Genomic DNA, 17,142 nt, shown 5'->3' on the forward strand with positions numbered 1-17,142 from the left:
CTGCCAATTCAGCTGGGCTGGCTAGCCAGAAAGCCCCAGGGATACTCCTGTCTCATGCTGTAGCAATGGGATTATTGATGTAAGTGACTATGCCTGATTTTTTTTATTGGTTCTGGGGCTTTGAACTCAGGCCTTCAAGTGTGTGCAGCAAACACTTTATTTACAGAGCCATTTCTCCATCCCCAGTACCATGTCTTACCTCAGACTTACATCCTAAAGTAGTCCTTAGGGATCTATATTCCCAAAACAGCATCATTCTTTTGAATTGGTGGCATTATTCTCATTGAGGAGGAAATGGAAACTAATCCAGATACCCTGGCAGCACATTTGCCTTTGAAATGAGTGGCACTTTGGTGATCACATAATCTAAGGCATATCAAGATAGTGCTTGTAAGCTGAACAAATACCCATATCTTGGCTTTAAGAAGGGACACAGCAACAATTTCCTTTAGGGTCGTGTGCTGCAATGTTCAGGAAGAATCTGCTAGTTTGGGGTAGGGCCCAGAAAAACAGGGTTTTACTTGTATAGCATCTGTGGCTTCAGGAATAGTTCCCTGTGGCCAGTTGATAAGCAAAACAAGAAAACAAATATGCTCAAAAAATCACGTGTGACTTTAATCACTAACAACATGTAGGCAGTACCTGATAGGGAATCACAACATATCCACACAGTTGGGCTTGCCTGGAGGACTGCCTAGTCATTTCCGGTTCAAAATAGCCATTTCCACGTCAAACATCTCGAGTGGCTAGGACTCTGTGGCTTTACATGGTTGCTTAAAGCACTTGCGCAGCCATGTAATCTACGTGCATGCGTGGAGTAGCCACACGAGTTCCTGTACGCATGCGCGGCCCAACCTTTATAAAGCCGGCGCCATCTTGCATGATCTTCTTCTTGTGTCCTCACTCACGTGTGTGTTTCACAGGCCTCTCACATTTTCTATCCTCTTTTAATGAAAACTCCTCTGTGGTCTTGTCATGTTCGGGACGTTTTCTCGCAGGGTAAGAGCGCCAAAATAACTAACAGTACCTATATTAGTTTCTTCATTGCTGCATAACAAACTGCTCTCACCCAACAGCTTTAAGTGGCAAAGTACATAAATGAACAGTACTGTGGGTCTCTGTTGGGAGTCACACAAAACCAAAGCTGAGGTCTCAGTCTAGTGCTGACTGACTGGAGAACTCAAGAAAACTCACTTTCAAGCTCATTCTAGTTAGGGGCAGATCTAGGTTCCTAAGATTGTATGCAGGACAAAACAACATTGTACCTTTGGTACACATTCTTAGAGCTTCCACACTGTTACAGGACATCAAGATCATGGTGTCAGGTTAGATATTACACATTAGTCTGTGAAGATTAACTCCCAAGGTGAGACTACAGAAGGTGCGACGTCCTAGAGTACTCGGCTGCCAGGTGGCAGGCCAAAGATTTTGGAAACTGACTGAAAGAAGTAGGACAGATTTGTTCGTTCTTACATAGAGATTTATTTATTTAAGGCACAACTTCCTTTCCTAGCCATATTATCAAGAGAAAACCAGCACTCCTCAACCTAGAAAATGACTTCCTGGCCGTTATGGTACACGTCTTTAAATTGGGAGATTGCATCCAGTGAGCATGCTCTTGACATGCACTGCATCATTATGTTTCCTATAACTGGATGGTTTGAAATAGGAATGAAATGATATTTTTACAGGGTCTTATTTAGTCTGGGCTAGCCTTGAAACTTGTATTGTAGCCAAGGATAAATTTCCAAACCTGATCCTCCTGCCTCTACTTCCTAAAATCTGGGATGACAGGTGTGTGCCAGCACTCCTAGCTAAAATGACTATGTTTGAGGAGTTGCCTGTTTTGAGCTCATAGCGCTGACTGTGGAATTAGACAGCTAGGATCTAGGAGGTGGCAAGTCTTTCTTTTGCTCCCAAGTGTATGGAGCCATTTGTATCAGCCTCATTTATGACTTTGGTGATGAAGGAAGTAATGCAAGCATCCAACTCCACCTGCTATTCCTGGTATGTAACACTGAACTCCTGGTTCCTATCCTGACAGTTTGAGACGCTGCTAGATTAGCTCTTCAAGGAGATCCCCAAATGAATCCGTTGACATGGAAGAGAAAGTAAAAAGATCATCACTATGGAAACTGAATCTTTCTCAATCAACAATCATATGAGGGAGTATTTCTGGAGGAATACTCGGTTATTACATGATAATTGAATGCATTACAAGGGCTAAAAGGAGGATGGTGTGAAAGGTGTGGCGTCCTTCTTAGTACTCTTGTGCTTTGTCATTAGAGGTGATGGACATTTCCAGCAGCTCAATTCACACAGGACATGAAATGGCTCAGCCCAGATGGTTAAGTAAAAAGGCTTAGAGATAGCTCATTAAATCAAGTGCCAGGACCTGTTAAGGGGCTATCTCTGGACAATGGTAATATGAGATGGTTGGGATACCACACACTTTTAAACCCAGTACTCAGGAGGCAGAGGCAGGCAGATCTCTGTGAGTTCTACATACTGGGTCCTGGGACAGTCAGAGTTATACAGTGAGACCTTGTCTCAGAAATCCAAACAACAAAACAACAACCAGAAAAACAAAAACAAATTTAAAAAAACCAAAGCAATACTTGGGAAAGACAACAGTTCTAAATACCAGAGATGACACTGGTGACCTGCTTCAGAATACAGACTCATCATGATATTTACCTGATGAGACAATAACATCAATAACATCAACCAGCAGAGGAGAGAGAAAAAAATCAACAAACCAGCAAGAAGTTATGCTTTCAAATAAAAGGCACAGAGAGAAAGCCCATCTTTATTAAGAGTAGTTTAAGACAGTTTTCTCAGAAGTCATTATCTTAGCTAACATACGCAAGGAGACTTCAGCATCCTCCTAGTACTTTCTGGAACACACTAAACTATCTCTTTTATCTTGCTGACCACAGTAATAACAGGATCATGCACTTAGGTTTAGATCATTGCTCCTGATAGTGCTTTCTGACATTAATTTGTCCAGCATCTCGTCGAGATAACTTATTAAGTGGTATCTTTTAAACCTGAAAATAAACATACACATCATGTAAAAAATATATATACCCAAAGAACCTGTGCAGTAGGAAGTTCTGTGTGACCCAAAGCAGGGGCTCACCATCTGTGGGAATAGTCAGTGCATCCCAGGCACCAGGTGCTCTAGCCAATATGAAGGGTGTCTACTGAGGATCCTTGCCCAGCTCAAGACTACTGTGACAAAGGGGGGCTGAGTAGGCCTGGAAGGATGTGTCGAACACAAGTGACATCAACCTAAATGTCTATGTCATCAGCCTTAACTATAAAGTGGGGACCAGGGACTGAGAAACTCAAAGTAGGCGCTGTTCTTCACCCTGCACCCAACCACTGTAGCTTGAAGATGGGCAGTTCCTCTGGGCACTCACCTTGCTGCTTCCTTGATGGCGAACTTAACAAACTGTATCTGGACTTCCAGGGGTCCCTGCACTTCTTCAAGCAGCTCAAAAATCCTTCCATAATCTGAAGAGAATATAAGAGTATTTCAGTATTTCTCAGAAATGAAGAGATAGAACTGGTGAATCTGTGTGTGCCTCAGTCATATGCTTTCTGGTCAAGAATGTTAAATGGTGGGTATGTGTTCTAAATGCCTAAGCATAGTCACTAATACAATTCCTATGAGACATAACCAAGCAACATTACAAATGAAAGATGGAGTCCACTGAGCTATTTTAGTCAAAGAGCTACTGTACTCAATTATAGAGAAAACCTCGGTTGTGGCAAAGGCTCCCTCTCCTGAGGCAGTTTCAGGTTATTCTAATCACACAACTGGAGACATCTCCCTTGTCTGTTACTAGCCATTCTTCAAGTACTTACGTCGTCCATAGCGTCGGATTTCTGCCATCAGGGCATATTTTATTTCATGATTAGCATCATCTGTGCTCAGTGGGACCACGAAGCAGCTAGCTGACAGTGAACGTGCTGCTGATGCATTAGCAGTGCTTGCAGAGTGGTCAAGGCTGAGACTTTGCCCTGCAGCTGAGACCTTATCATCCTCTTTGCCCTGAAGAGCGTCACCAGGCAGAGAACCTTGTGGACTGGGGAGCACGGCATCTTCTGCCTCAGACTTCAGCTGTTTTCCATCAAATTTTTGCAGATGGACTGTAGGTGACTTGGAATCACCCTCTGCCATCCCCACCTGGGCTCCCTGGTTGTCAGTAGCATCTGGAAAGCAAAGCAGCAAACCGAGCTGTGAAGGGGGAACTCTATGACTCCACATAGTCACCTCTATGCTTCTTAGGGTCTAAAATTATTTTAGAGGAGGAGAGTACACCAGAGAAAAATCTCAACCATGGCAAACTGAGCCCAGGAAACAGTATAGAAGAACACCAACTTGGAACTTGTGGATCCATGAACATGTGAACAAACTACTTGGAAAGGACAATGAAGAAACAGCATAGATCCCTGGTACTTATAGTTTAGAGTCACACTGATATATCCTACAAGTTGAAAAGCTAAAGATGTCACAGATGTCAAAATGTTAGTTGCACACTTTCACTAAAAATCTGCATCTATAGGTGACTTCTCATCTTTCATTTTTTGTGCCAGGCTGAATTATTTTCCCTCTTCCTCTGACACTTCTGTGTCATTTACTCATGTTCTGTTATGTCCAGCACCTGCCAAGTGCTAGGCATCCTCATTGAACATGGAAGACGGGAACCTCCCCTGCTCCTATGGAGTTTATAGTGTTGTGGAGTCTTCGAAGAGGAACCACACATTCAGATGCTGGGGAAGAAGCCAACAGACCTGTGAGAGAAAGCAGCAGAGGGCGTTCACGGGGTTACCAGGTTGGTGCTTTCCAGGGGAGGGGTCCTCTGAGCAAATCAGAGGAGGAAACAGAGGGTAGCCAGGGAAGGGGATGTGGGCATTGTGTAGTAAGGTGATTACTGGGACCCAGATAATTGTGGAATGGTGGGAATTGGCGATGCAGAGTTTGATGGACCATGGACAAGTATCAGGTTGTATCTTGCATGCTTGGGAACACAGGATTTTTGTTTCAGCATGGATGTGTCCTACTCTATTTACCTAGTAATATCCTGCAGGGTTGAGAGATGTTGTTAGGAAGTGGGTACAGATGGAATGGAGACTGAGCAGAAAACACCTATCTATTCTGTGGGAATTTATCCTGACAGTGTGGACTAGAATGAAAGACTTAAATGGCCTAAATTAGGAACTATTACATGATTAAGCAAGAGAAGAAAATAAAGGGGAGGAAACCAGAGACAAGAATCCACCAATAAGAAGAAAGCTGAAACAGATTATGGGAACAGATATCCCAGGAGGTTGAGGCTGAGGAGATGGCTCAGGAGTTAAGAATAACAGCAACCCTTGCAAAGGATGCAGGTTTGAGTCCCAGTACACAAATGGCCACGCACAACCATCTGCAGCTCCAATCCCAGGGGATCTCATGCCCACTTCTGTCTGTTGTGGGCAACAGGTAGACAAATAGAGCAAACATACACATGCAGGCAAAAGACCCACAAGCATTAAAATAAAATAAGAAACCCCAGCAGGGCAATGATGGCACACGCATTTAATCCCAGCGATTGGGGGGTAGAGACAGGTGGATCGTGGTAAGTTTAAGGCCAGCCTGGTCTACAGAGCAAAATCCAGGACAGGCACCAAAACTACACAGAGAAACCCTGTCAAGAAAAACCAAACCAAACCAAACCAAAAAACAAAAACAAAAAACAAAAAACAAACAAACAAAAAAACCCAGAGACTTCTCAGTAATAAAGTGGTGACTGTCAACATAAGAAGCTTCAGAGAAGAGAATGTCAGTATCATTGCAGAACAATGAAGTCAACAACAGCTGCTGTGGTGTTAATGACACAAAAGGCAGGGAACCACACTGCATTAGAATATGGAGGAAATACAGGGTAGGTGAAGGATTAACAAGGCCTGGTGGGAAAAGCATCTGCTTCCTCTTGGAGCTTGTCTGCGCTAGCTTCAAGGAGCTTTTTGAACTAGCTCTGCCTGCAGCATCCACACCACTTCATCATTTCACGTTTCCTTCAATGTGTAAAACTGCTCATATCTGTCCACCCAACAATGACATATTTACCTTCTTCCTTCACCTTGACAGAAGCTCCAAGGGATTTATGTGACACCTTGTCCTCGTCCTCAGTGTACTCTTTCTTTGGTGATGGACCCATGGCTTCTCCAAAAGGGCTAACTTTTTGTTTAAGCATGGTGCCATGCTCCATTTCATCAGGGTCTTCCACTAGAAAACAGCAATGAAAAGATAATATTTCCTGGGCTTGGTGGTGCACAGCTTTAGTCCTGGAGCTCAGCAGAAGCAGGTGGACCTTTGTGAGTTCCAGGACAGCCTGATACATAGCGAGATAGTTCCAGGACAGCCAGGGCTATGTAGAGGTACCCTGCCTAAAAAGAGAGGCAGAAAGAAAGAAAGAAAAAGACAAGAAAAATAATATTTAACAAACTCTAGCCACCACAACATTGAAAACAGGACACAAAAAGCTTCTGGGATATGATGGGGTAAGAAGTTTCCTCCATAGTAAGAAGAGTCAGGAAATCAAAGATATCAGAGAACTGTGAAAAAGCAAATGTGGACAATTCTGAAAATACCCAAATGTTTGAAATGACAAGGAATTCAATGGTACACTTTGAGAAATTCTCCCTAAGCTTAAAGAAGCAATTAAGGAACTGAAGAAAGCAGTGAATTCATGAAGCAGATGGAAAAAAAGACAATTGAAATAGAGATCCTGGGGAGTCAGAGCCAGACAGAAACCTTGGAAATGCAAAGGATGATGCATCAAAAAATAAAATAAAATAAAATAAAAAAGCAAAAACAAAAACAAAAACACCCGAGAAACTTGTCAGTATAAATGGGTGGCTGTCTACATCAGAAGCTTCTGAGAAGTGAATGTCAGTATCATGCACACCAGTGAAGTCCACAACAGCTTCTATGCTGTTAATGACACAAAAGTAAGGGACACACAGGACATTAGTATATGGAGGAGGGCTGGAGAGATGGCTCAGCTGTTAAGAGCACTGACTGATCTTCCAGAGGTCCTGAGTTCAATTCCCAGTCACCACAGGGTGGCTCACAACCCCCTATAATGAGATCTGGTGCCCTCTTCTGGCCTGCAGGGACACATGCAGACATAACACTGTATACACAATAAATAAATAAAAATCTTTTTTAAAAAAGCTTTAAAAAATAGGCTGGTAAGATGGTTCAGTGCTTAAGAGCGCTGCCTGCTCTTCCAGAGGTCCTAACTTCAATTCCCAGCAACCACATGGTGGCTCACAACCACCTATAATGAGATCTTGTGCCCTCTACGAGCCTGCAGGGACACATGCAGGCAGAATATTGTATACATAATAAATGAATAAAAATCTTACAAAATAAACCTTAAAAAATGGGCTGGAGAGATGGCTCAGAGGTTAAGAGCACTGCCTGCTCTTCCAGAGGTCCTGAGTTGAATTCCCAGCACCCACATGGTGACTCACAATCACCTGTAATGAGATCTGGTGCCCTTTTATGTCCTGAGAGGACACATGCAAATTTTGTATACATGATAAATAAATAAATAAATATTTTTTAAAAAAAGTGTGTGGAGGAAAGGAGAGGGTAGGTGAAGGAGAAGTAAGGCCTTCCAAGAAGAAGAGAAAAGCATCTGCTTCCTCTTGGAGCTTGTGTGCGCTAGCTTCAAGGAGCTTTTTGAACTAGCTCTCCCTGCAGCATCCACACCACTTCATCATTTCACGTTTCCTTCAATGTGTAAAACTGCTCATATCTGTCCACCCAACAACGACATATTTACCTTCTTCCTTCACCTTGACAGAAGCTCCAAGGGATTTATGTGACACCTTGTCCTCGTCCTCAGTGTACTCTTTCTTTGGTGATGGACCCATGGCTTCTTCTCCAACAGGGCTAACTTTTTGTTTAAGCATGGTGCCATGCTCCATTTCCTCAGGGTCTTCCACTAGAAAACAGCAATGAAAAGATAATATTTCCTGGGCTTGGTGGTGCACAGCTTTAGTCCCGGAGCTCAGCAGAAGCAGGTGGAACTTTGTGAGTTCCAGGACAGCCTGATACATAGTGAGATAGTTCCAGGACAGCCAGGGCTATGTAGAGGTACCCTGCCTAAAAAGAGAGGCAGAAAGAAAGAAAGAAAACGACAAGAAAAATAATATTTAACAAACTCTAGCCACTACAACATTGAAAACAGGACACAAAAAGCTTCTGGGATATGATGGGGTAAGAAGTTTCCTCCATAGTAAGAAGAGTCAGGAAATCAAAGATATCAGAGAACTGTGAAAAAGCAAATGTGGACAATTCTGAAAATACCCAAATGTTTGAAATGACAAGGAATTCAATGGTACACTTTGAGAAATTCTCCCTAAGCTTAAAGAAGCAATTAAGGAACTGAAGAAAGCAGTGAATTCATGAAGCCGTGGAAAAAAAGACAATTGAAATAGGGATCCTGGGGAGTCAGAGCCAGACAGAAACCTTGGAAATGCAAAGGATGATGCACCATAAAACCAAAAAAAAAACAAAACCAAAAACAAAACAAAACAAACAAACAAAAAAAACAAAAAAACCGAACAGAAGAATAAACAAAAACAAAAACATCCCATAAAGTTGTCAGTAATAAAGGAGTGGCTGTCTATATCAGAAGCTTCTGAGAAGTAAATGTCAGTATCATGCACACCAGTGAAGTCCACAACAGCTTCTATGCTGTTAATGACACAAAAGTCAGGGTCCCACAAGACATTAGAACATGGAGGAGGGCTGGAGAGATGGCTCAGCAGTTAAGAGCACTGACTGATCTTCCAGAGGTCCTGAGTTCAATTCCCAGTCACCACAGGGTGGCTCACAACCCCTGTAATGTGTTCTGGTGCTCTCTTCTAGCCTGCAGGGACACATGCAGACATAACACTGTATACACAATAAATTTAAAAAAATCTTTTTAAAAAAAAGTTTTAAAAAATGGGCTGGTAAGATGGTTCAGCAGTTAAGAGCACTGCCTGCTCTTCCAGAGGTCCTAACTTCAATTCCCAGCAACCACATGCTGGCTCACAACCACCTATAATGAGATCTTGTGCCCTCTATGAGCCTGGAGGGACACATGCAGGCAGAATATTGTATACATAATAAATGAATAAAAATCTTACAAAATAAACCTTAAAAAATGGGCTGGAGAGATAGCTCAGACGTTAAGAGCACTGCCTGCTCTTCCAGAGGTCCTGAGATGAATTCCCAGCACCCACATGGTGACTCACAATCACCTGTAATGAGATCTGGTGCCCTTTTATGTCCTGAGAGGACACATGCAAATTTTGTATACATGATAAATAAATAAATAAATATTAAAAAAAAAAAAGAGTGTGGAGGAAAGGAGAGGGTAGGTGAAGGAGAAGTAAGGCCTTCCAAGAAGAAGAGAAAAGCATCTGCTTCCTCTTGGAGCTTGTCTGCGCTAGCTTCAAGGAGCTTTTTGAACTAGCTCTTCCTGCAGCATCCACACCACTTCATCATTTCACGTTTCCTTCAATGTGTAAAACTGCTCATATCTGTCCACCCAACAATGACATATTTACCTTCTTCCTTCACCTTGACAGAAGCTCCAAGGGATTTATGTGACACCTTGTCCTCGTCCTCAGTGTACTCTTTCTTTGGTGATGGACCCATGGCTTCTTCTCCAACAGGGCTAACTTTTTGTTTAAGCATGGTGCCATGCTCCATTTCCTCAGGGTCTTCCACTGCAAAACAGCAATGAAAAGATAATATTTCCTGGGCTTGGTGGTGCACAGCTTTAGTCCCGGAGCTCAGCAGAAGCAGGTGGAACTTTGTGAGTTCCAGGACAGCCTGATACATAGTGAGATAGTTCCAGGACAGCCAGGGCTATGTAGAGGTACCCTGCCTAAAAAGAGAGGCAGAAAGAAAGAAAGAAAACGACAAGAAAAATAATATTTAACAAACTCTAGCCACTACAACATTGAAAACAGGACACAAAAAGCTTCTGGGATATGATGGGGTAAGAAGTTTCCTCCATAGTAAGAAGAGTCAGGAAATCAAAGATATCAGAGAACTGTGAAAAAGCAAATGTGGACAATTCTGAAAATACCCAAATGTTTGAAATGACAAGGAATTCAATGGTACAGTTTGAGAAATTCTCCCTAAGCTTAAAGAAGCAATTAAGGAACCGAAGAAAGAAGTGAATTCATGAAGCCGATGGAAAAAAAGACAATTGAAATAGGGATCCTGGGGAGTCAGAGCCAGACAGAAACATTGGAAATGCAAAGGATGATGCATCATAAAACCAAAAAAAAAAAACAAAACCAAAAACAAAACAAAACAAACAAACAAAAAAAACAAAAAAACCGAAGAGAAGAATAAACAAAAACAAAAACATCCCATAAAGTTGTCAGTAATAAAGGAGTGGCTGTCTACATCAGAAGCTTCTGAGAAGTAAATGTCAGTATCATGCACACCAGTGAAGTCCACAACAGCTTCTATGCTGTTAATGACACAAAAGTCAGGGTCCCACAAGACATTAGAACATGGAGGAGGGCTGGAGAGATGGCTCAGCGGTTAAGAGCACTGACTGATCTTCCAGAGGTCCTGAGTTCAATTCCCAGTCACCACAGGGTGGCTCACAACCCCTGTAATGTGTTCTGGTGCTCTCTTCTAGCCTGCAGGGACACATGCAGACATAACACTGTATACACAATAAATTTAAAAAAATCTTTTTAAAAAAAAGTTTTAAAAAATGGGCTGGTAAGATGGTTCAGCAGTTAAGAGCACTGCCTGCTCTTCCAGAGGTCCTAACTTCAATTCCCAGCAACCACATGCTGGCTCACAACCACCTATAATGATATCTTGTGCCCTCTACGAGCCTGCAGGGACACATGCAGGCAGAATATTGTATACATAATAAATGAATAAAAATCTTACAAAATAAACCTTAAAAAATGGGCTGGAGAGATGGCTCAGCGGTTAAGAGCACTGGCTGTTCTTCCAGAGGTCCTGAGATGAATTCCCAGCACCCACATGGTGACTCACAATCACCTGTAATGAGATCTGGTGCCCTTCTATGTCCTGAGAGGACACATGCAAATTTTGTATACATGATAAATAAATAAATAAATATTTTAAAAAAAAAGAGTGTGAAGGAAAGGAGAGGGTAGGTGAAGGAGAAGTAAGGCCTTCCAAGAAGAAGAGAAAAGCATCTGCTTCCTCTTGGAGCTTGTCTGCGCTAGCTTCAAGGAGCTTTTTGAACTAGCTCTCCCTGCAGCATCCACACCACTTCATCATTTCACGTTTCCTTCAATGTGTAAAACTGCTCATATCTGTCCACCCAACAATGACATATTTACCTTCTTCCTTCACCTTGACAGAAGCTCCAAGGGATTTATGTGACACCGTGTCCTCGTCCTCAGTGTACTCTTTCTTTGGTGATAGACCCATGGCTTCTTCTCCAACAGGGCTAACTTTTTGTTTAAGCATGGTGCCATGCTCCATTTCCTCAGGGTCTTCCACTAGAAAACAGCAATGAAAAGATAATATTTCCTGGGCTTGGTGGTGCACAGCTTTAGTCCTGGAGCTCAGCAGAAGCAGGTGGAACTTTGTGAGTTCCAGGACAGCCTGATACATAGCGAGATAGTTCCAGGACAGCCAGGGCTATGTAGAGGTACCCTGCCTAAAACGAGAGGCAGAAAGAAAGAAAGAAAAAGACAAGAAAAATAATATTTAACAAACTCTAGCCACCACAACATTGAAAACAGGACACAAAAAGCTTCTGGGATATGATGGGGTAAGAAGTTTCCTCCATAGTAAGAAGAGTCAGGAAATCAAAGATATCAGAGAACTGTGAAAAAGCAAATGTGGACAATTCTGAAAATACCCAAATGTTTGAAATGACAAGGAATTCATTGGTACAGTTTGAGAAATTCTCCCTAAGCTTAAAGAAGCAATTAAGGAACCGAAGAAAGAAGTGAATTCATGAAGCAAATGGAAAAAAAGACAATTGAAATAGGGATCCTGGGGAGTCAGAACCAGACAGAAACCTTGGAAATGAAAAGGATGATGCATCATAAAACCAAAAAAAAAAAAAAAAAAAAAACCAAAACCAAAACAAAACAAAACAAAAAAACAAAAAAAAAACCGAAGAGAAGAATAAACAAAAACAAAAACATCCCATAAAGTTGTCAGTAATAAAGGAGTGGCTGTCTATATCAGAAGCTTCTGAGAAGTGAATGTCAGTATCATCGGAGACCAATGAAGTCCATAACAGTTTCTGTGGTGTTAATGACACAAAAGTCAGGGTCCCACAAGACATTAGAACATGGAGGAGGGCTGGAGAGATGACTCAGCTGTTAAGAGCACTGACTGATCTTCCAGAGGTCCTGAGTTCAATTCCCAGTCACCACAGGGTGGCTCACAACCCCTGTAATGAGATCTGGTGCCCTCTTCTGGCCTGCAGTGACACATGCAGGCAGAATAATGTATACATAATAAACAATAAATTTTTTTTTTAAAAGGCAACCTTAAAAAAAAAAGTGGGCTGGAGAGATGGCTCAGCAGTTAAGAGCACTGGCTGCTCTTCCATAGGTCCTGAGTTCAATTCCCAGTACCCACATGGTGGCTCACTACCACCTGTAATGAGAACTGGTGCCCTCTTCAGGCCTGAAGGGACACATGCAGGAAGAATAATGTATACATAATAAATACAAATATTTAAAAAAAAAAAACAACTTTAAAAAAAATGGGTCAGAGAGATGGCTCAGTGGCTAAGACCACTGGCTGTTCTTCCAGAGGTCCTGAGTTCAATTCCCAGCACCCACATGGTGACTCACAATCACCTGTAATGAGATCTGGTGCCCTCTTCTGGCCTGCAAGGACACATACAGATAGAGTACTGTATACATAATAAATAAATAAATCTTAAAAAAAGAATATGGAGGAAAGGAGAGGGTAGGTGAAGGATTAACAGGGCCTGGTGGGAAAAGCATCTGCTTCCTCTTGGAGCTTGTCTGCGCTAGCTTCAAGGAGCTTTTTGAACTAGCTCTCCCTGCAGCATCCCCAACATTTCATCATTTCACATTTCCTTCAATGTGTAAAACTGCTCATATCTGTCCACCCAACAATGACATATTTACCTTCTTCCTTCACCTTGACAGAAGCTCCAAGGGATTTATGTGACACCGTGTCTTCGTCCTCAGTGTACTCTTTCTTTGGTGATGGACCCATGGCTTCTTCTCCAACAGGGCTAACTTTTTGTTTAAGCATGGTGCCATGCTCCATTTCATCAGGGTCTTCCACTAGAAAACAGCAATGAAAAGATAATATTTCCTGGGCTTGGTGGTGCACAGCTTTAGTCCTGGAGCTCAGCAGAAGCAGGTGGACCTTTGTGAGTTCCAGGACAGCCTGATACATAGAGAGATAGTTCCAGGACAGCCAGGGCTATGTAGAGGTACCCTGCCTAAAAAGAGAGGCAGAAAGAAAGAAAGAAAAAGACAAGAAAAATAATATTTAACAAACTCTAGCCACCACAACATTGAAAACAGGACACAAAAAGCTTCTGGGATATGATGGGGTAAGAAGTTTCCTCCATAGTAAGAAGAGTCAGGAAATCAAAGATATCAGAGAACTGTGAAAAAGCAAATGTGGACAATTCTGAAAATACCCAAATGTTTGAAATGACAAGGAATTCAATGATACAGTTTGAGAAATTCTCCCTAATCTTAAAGAAGCAATTAAGGAACTGAAGAAAGCAGTGAATTCATGAAGCAGATGGAAAAAAAGACAATTGAAATAGAGATCCTGGGGAGTCAGAGCCAGTCAGAAACCTTGGAAATGCAAAGAATGATGCATCAAAAAATAAAATAAAATAAAATAAAAAAGCAAAAACAAAAACAAAAACACCTGAGAAAGTTGTCAGTATAAATGGGTGGCTGTCTACATCAGAAGCTTCTGAGAAGTGAATGTCAGTATCATGCACACCAGTGAAGTCCACAACAGCTTCTATGCTGTTAATGACACAAAAGTAAGGGACACACAGGACATTAGTATATGGAGGAGGGCTGGAGAGATGGCTCAGCTGTTAAGAGCACTGACTGATCTTCCAGAGGTCCTGAGTTCAATTCCCAGTCACCACAGGGTGGCTCACAACCCCCTGTAATGAGATCTGGTGCCCTCTTCTGGCCTGCAGGGACACATGCAGACATAACACTGTATACACAATAAATAAACAAAAATCTTTTTTAAAAAAGCTTTTAAAAATGGGCTGGTAAGATGGTTCAGTGCTTAAGAGCGCTGCCTGCTCTTCCAGAGGTCCTAACTTCAATTCCCAGCAACCACATGGTGGCTCACAACCACCTATAATGAGATCTTGTGCCCTCTACGAGCCTGCAGGGACACATGCAGGCAGAATATTGTATACATAATAAATGAATAAAAATCTTACAAAATAAACCTTAAAAAATGGGCTGGAGAGATGGCTCAGCGGTTAAGAGCACTGGCTGTTCTTCCAGAGGTCCTGAGATGAATTCCCAGCACCCACATGGTGACTCACAATCACCTGTAATGAGATCTGGTGCCCTTTTATGTCCTGAGAGGACACATGCAAATTTTGTATACGTGATAAATAAATAAATAAATATTTTAAAAAAAAAGAGTGTGGAGGAAAGGAGAGGGTAGGTGAAGGAGAAGTAAGGCCTTCCAAGAAGAAGAGAAAAGCATCTGCTTCCTCTTGGAGCTTGTGTGCGCTAGCTTCAAGGAGCTTTTTGAACTAGCTCTCCCTGCAGCATCCACACCACTTCATCATTTCACGTTTCCTTCAATGTGTAAAACTGCTCATATCTGTCCACCCAACAACGACATATTTACCTTCTTCCTTCACCTTGACAGAATCTCCAAGGGATTTATGTGACACCTTGTCCTCGTCCTCAGTGTACTCTTTCTTTGGTGATGGACCCATGGCTTCTTCTCCAACAGGGCTAACTTTTTGTTTAAGCATGGTGCCATGCTCCATTTCCTCAGGGTCTTCCACTAGAAAACAGCAATGAAAAGATAATATTTCCTGGGCTTGGTGGTGCACAGCTTTAGTCCCGGAGCTCAGCAGAAGCAGGTGGAACTTTGTGAGTTCCAGGACAGCCTGATACATAGTGAGATAGTTCCAGGACAGCCAGGGCTATGTAGAGGTACCCTGCCTAAAAAGAGAGGCAGAAAGAAAGAAAGAAAACGACAAGAAAAATAATATTTAACAAACTCTAGCCACTACAACATTGAAAACAGGACACAAAAAGCTTCTGGGATATGATGGGGTAATTAGTTTCCTCCATAGTAAGAAGAGTCAGGAAATCAAAGATATCAGAGAACTGTGAAAAAGCAAATGTGGACAATTCTGAAAATACCCAAATGTTTGAAATGACAAGGAATTCAATGGTACACTTTGAGAAATTCTCCCTAAGCTTAAAGAAGCAATTAAGGAACTGAAGAAAGCAGTGAATTCATGAAGCCGATGGAAAAAAAGACAATTGAAATAGGGATCCTGGGGAGTCAGAGCCAGACAGAAACCTTGGAAATGCAAAGGATAATGCATCAAAATAAAATAAAATAAAATAAAATAAAATAAAAAAGCAAAAACAAAAACAAAAACACCCGAGAAAGTTGTCAGTATAAATGGGTGGCTGTCTACATCAGAAGCTTCTGAGAAGTGAATGTCAGTATCATGCACACCAGTGAAGTCCACAATAGCTGCTGTGGTGTTAATGACACAAAAGTCAGGGACACACAGGACATTAGAATATGGAGGAGGGCTGGAGAGATGGCTCAGCTGTTAAGAGCACTGACTGATCTTCCAGAGGTCCTGAGTTCAATTCCCATCACCCACATGGTGGCTCACAACCACCTGTAATGAGAACTGATGCCCTCTTCAGGCCTGAAGGGACACATGCAGGAAGAATAATGTATACATAATAAATACAAATATTTTTTAAAAAAGCAACTTTAAAAAAAAAATGGGCCAGCAAGATGGCTCAGTGGCTCAGACCACTGGCTGTTCTTCCAGAGGTCCTCAGTTCAAATCCCAGCACCCACATGGTGACTCACAATCACCTGTAATGAGATCTGGTGCCCTCTTCTGGCCTGCAAGGACACGTGCAAATATTGTATACAAAATAAATAAATAAATAAATCTTTAAAAAAAAAAAGAATATGGAGGAAAGGATAGGGTAGGTGAAGGATTAACAAGGCCTGGTGGGAAAAGCATCTGCTTCCTCTTGGAGCTTGTCTGATTATTTGAACTAGCTCTCCCTGCAGCAACCACACCACTTCATCATTTCACGTTTCCTTCAATGTGTAAAACTGCTCATATCTGTCCACCCAACAATGACATATTTACCTTCTTCCTTCACCTTGACAGAAGCTTCAAGGGATTTATGTGACACCGTGTCCTCTTCCTCAGTGTACCTTTTCTTTGGTGATGGACCCATGGCTTCTTCTCCAACAGGGCTAACTTTTTGTTTAAGCATTGTGCCATGCTCCATTTCCTCAGGCTCTTCCACTAGAAAACAGCAATGAAAAGATAATATTTCCTGGGCTTGGTGGTGCACAGCTTTAGTCCCGGAGCTCAGCAGAAGCAAGTGGACCTTTGTGAGTTCCAGGACAGCCTGATACATAGTGAGATAGTTCCAGGACAGCCAGGGCTATGTAGAGGCACCCTGCCTAAAAAGAGAGGCAGAAAGAAAGAAAGAAAACGACAAGAAAAATAATATTTCACAAACTCTAGCCACCACAACATTGAAAACAGGACACAAAAAGCTTCTGGGATATGATGGGGTAAGAAGTTTCCTCCATAGTAAGAAGAGTCAGGAAATCAAAGATATCAGAGAACTGTAAAAAAGCAAATGTGGACAATTCTGAAAATACCCAAATGTTTGAAATGACAAGGAATTCAATGGTACAGTTTGAGAAATTCTCCCTAAGCTTAAAGAAGCAATTAAGGAACTGAAGAAAGAAGTGAATTCATGAAGCAAATGGAAAAAAAGACAATTGAAATAGAGATCCTGGGGAGTCAGAGCCAGACAGAAACCTTGGAAATTCAAAGGCTATTG

General features: G+C 42.0%; 1 protein-coding gene across 1 annotated transcript; it reads right to left on the reverse strand.

Annotated features, from left to right (window-relative positions):
* Nucleotides 1–2,796: 2,796 nt before the first annotated feature.
* On the reverse strand, nt 2,797–16,578 carry LOC118574458. Its single transcript, XM_036175374.1, has 10 exons — nt 16,431–16,578; nt 14,915–15,076; nt 13,186–13,347; nt 11,404–11,565; nt 9,625–9,786; nt 7,848–8,009; nt 6,122–6,280; nt 3,874–4,221; nt 3,426–3,519; nt 2,797–3,050 (listed from the first exon to the last, which is right to left on the reverse strand). Exons 1-10 carry the CDS (start codon nt 16,573–16,575, stop codon nt 2,951–2,953), a joined length of 1,656 nt encoding a protein of 551 aa, XP_036031267.1. The 5' UTR covers nt 16,576–16,578; the 3' UTR covers nt 2,797–2,950.
* Between the last annotated feature and the right edge of the window lie 564 nt (nt 16,579–17,142).

Source organism: Onychomys torridus, chromosome X (assembly GCF_903995425.1).
Source record: "Onychomys torridus chromosome X, mOncTor1.1, whole genome shotgun sequence".
Classification (NCBI taxonomy): domain Eukaryota; kingdom Metazoa; phylum Chordata; class Mammalia; order Rodentia; family Cricetidae; genus Onychomys; species Onychomys torridus.